The 1,743-nt window shown below is 56.1% G+C and overlaps 1 protein-coding gene across 5 annotated transcripts in view; it reads left to right on the forward strand.

The window, feature by feature from the left end:
• Nucleotides 1–1,743, forward strand: part of Lcorl (ligand dependent nuclear receptor corepressor-like) — a 156,563-nt gene continuing 154,820 nt past the window's right edge. Inside the window, exon 1 of one of the 5 annotated variants that reach the window (XM_013503313.1) lies at nt 1–1,543. In XM_013503313.1, coding sequence (XP_013358767.1) covers nt 1,393–1,543 — 151 coding nt within the window. In that variant the 5' untranslated portion in view covers nt 1–1,392. The remainder of the gene's footprint in view (nt 1,544–1,743) is intronic. The other 4 variants (XM_005402490.2, XM_005402491.2, XM_013503316.1 and 1 more) reach the window with 4 other exon arrangements.

Here is a 1,743-nt window from a genome sequence, read left to right on the forward strand (position 1 = left end):
AAAAAAAAAAACAACTATATGAAGATGTAATGTTATATCTTCACTGCTGAGGTAATGAGGAACAATGCAATATTTTCTCATGGAGCCTTAGGAAAGAAGACGAATAAGGATAAGTCACAACACAGAGACGGTGATATACAACTCAGAATTTACGAGTTTCCAAAAAGAATTAAAACATATTTCTCTCAGGCTTGTGCATAAATCTCCCGTACTACACAGTACTTCTCAGCAAACTTGAGTGGCTTAGCTTCAGTCTGGCCCCTTGCAACTTACAGAAATGCAGTAAATGCACAACTACTATGGTATAAAAGTAAAAATTAATTGAAGACGATATTTAACCAAAAGATCACCCTCTCCCCAGTTATTTTCTCTAGCACAACATAGACTCGATCCCCTAACAAATGAAAAGTGCTGAATCCCAGGGCGCGCACTGTAATAGGATGGGACTGTGGGAGGCGAGCCGGTACAGAAGTCTCGGAATAGCTCTGCCCTCCAAATCTACGTTTCGTGTAGCATACAAAATTTCCCTTCTACAGTTTTCAGCCAGCTATACCCAAGCCCCCATAAATTTTTTTTCTATGAAAAGCACATCTTTTCCCTAATCCTTGCAAATTTTCTTACTTTCCGAGATCTTTTCACCTGGGAAAATGAAGTCACTGTGGGTTCCCTAAAGTTACCTCAGATGCAGCCAAATGACTGACTCGCTGTTTCCTAGGAGAGTGGTGAGATGACAGTGACCTGGAAAAGTTTCCAGCGCTTAAAACATAAAGCTAACTCTGGACTCTTCTTTTTCAGAACCTAAGAAAGCTAAAGCTGCGGGTTTGGCCAGGGAGAGGCGGACAGCACACAATCTAAGACCACCTGGAAAAAACGGGAGAGCCCTCCCCGCTGCTGGACTACAACACCCGACATGCATCGCACCGCGGCCCCGTGCTCGGACTGGGGATTCCAGCGCAAAGCATCCTGGGAAGTGAAGTTTCCGGGCGGCCAGAACCCGTCGCCAAGGCAGAAGGGAGGCGTTGCCAGTGCGCTCCGTTAGCACGCGGGTTCCTGGCTGGGCTCCGGGTCTTTCGCTCCCGCTCAGGGTTTTCGCGGGCGGCGGGAGCAGTATGGCTCACAAGAGTAAACTCCGGGGGGAGGGAGGAGAGGGAGTGGATGGGGAGGCGGGGTCAGCGGAAGCGGCAGGTTGCTTCCTTCTCCTCGCGCTCCCTCCCCGCCTCTCCCTGAGGGAGCGGTGGGAGGGGGAGGGAAGGGCCGAGGGAAGGTAGTGACACGTGTCAATCAACCCCCCTCCGGGGGGCGCGCGCTCCGGGGCTCGCGCCGAGGGCTCGCGCCCCTGCCTCGTGCCTGCGCCGCTCGTATGTAAATGAGGGCGCGTGACGCGGGACGCAGATGGACAAGGGAAGAGAGAGAATGGCCGCTGCCGCCGCCGCCGCTGCTGCCGCCGCCGCCGCTCAGTGTCGGAGCCCTCGGTGCGCGGCGGAGAGGAGAGGATTCCGGCGGGAACTCGACTCCTGGCGCCACCGCCTCATGCACTGTGTAGGTAAGACAGACACGGCCGGGCCCGGGCTGCGCGCGGCGGCAGCTGCCGCAGCCCGAGGAGTTTGTGGCTTGGGGCTCAGTTCAGCTCCGGCTCCGGTCGGTCCGGAGGGGGAGCGAGCTGGGAGCGGCGGCGGCGCGGCGGCCGGCGCTCGCCTTTTGTCTCGGGGACTCCCTGCCGGCGCGGTCCGCGCTCCGCCGCCT

This window comes from Chinchilla lanigera, unplaced genomic scaffold, assembly GCF_000276665.1.
Source record: "Chinchilla lanigera isolate Chin_1 unplaced genomic scaffold, ChiLan1.0 scaffold00079, whole genome shotgun sequence".
Classification (NCBI taxonomy): domain Eukaryota; kingdom Metazoa; phylum Chordata; class Mammalia; order Rodentia; family Chinchillidae; genus Chinchilla; species Chinchilla lanigera.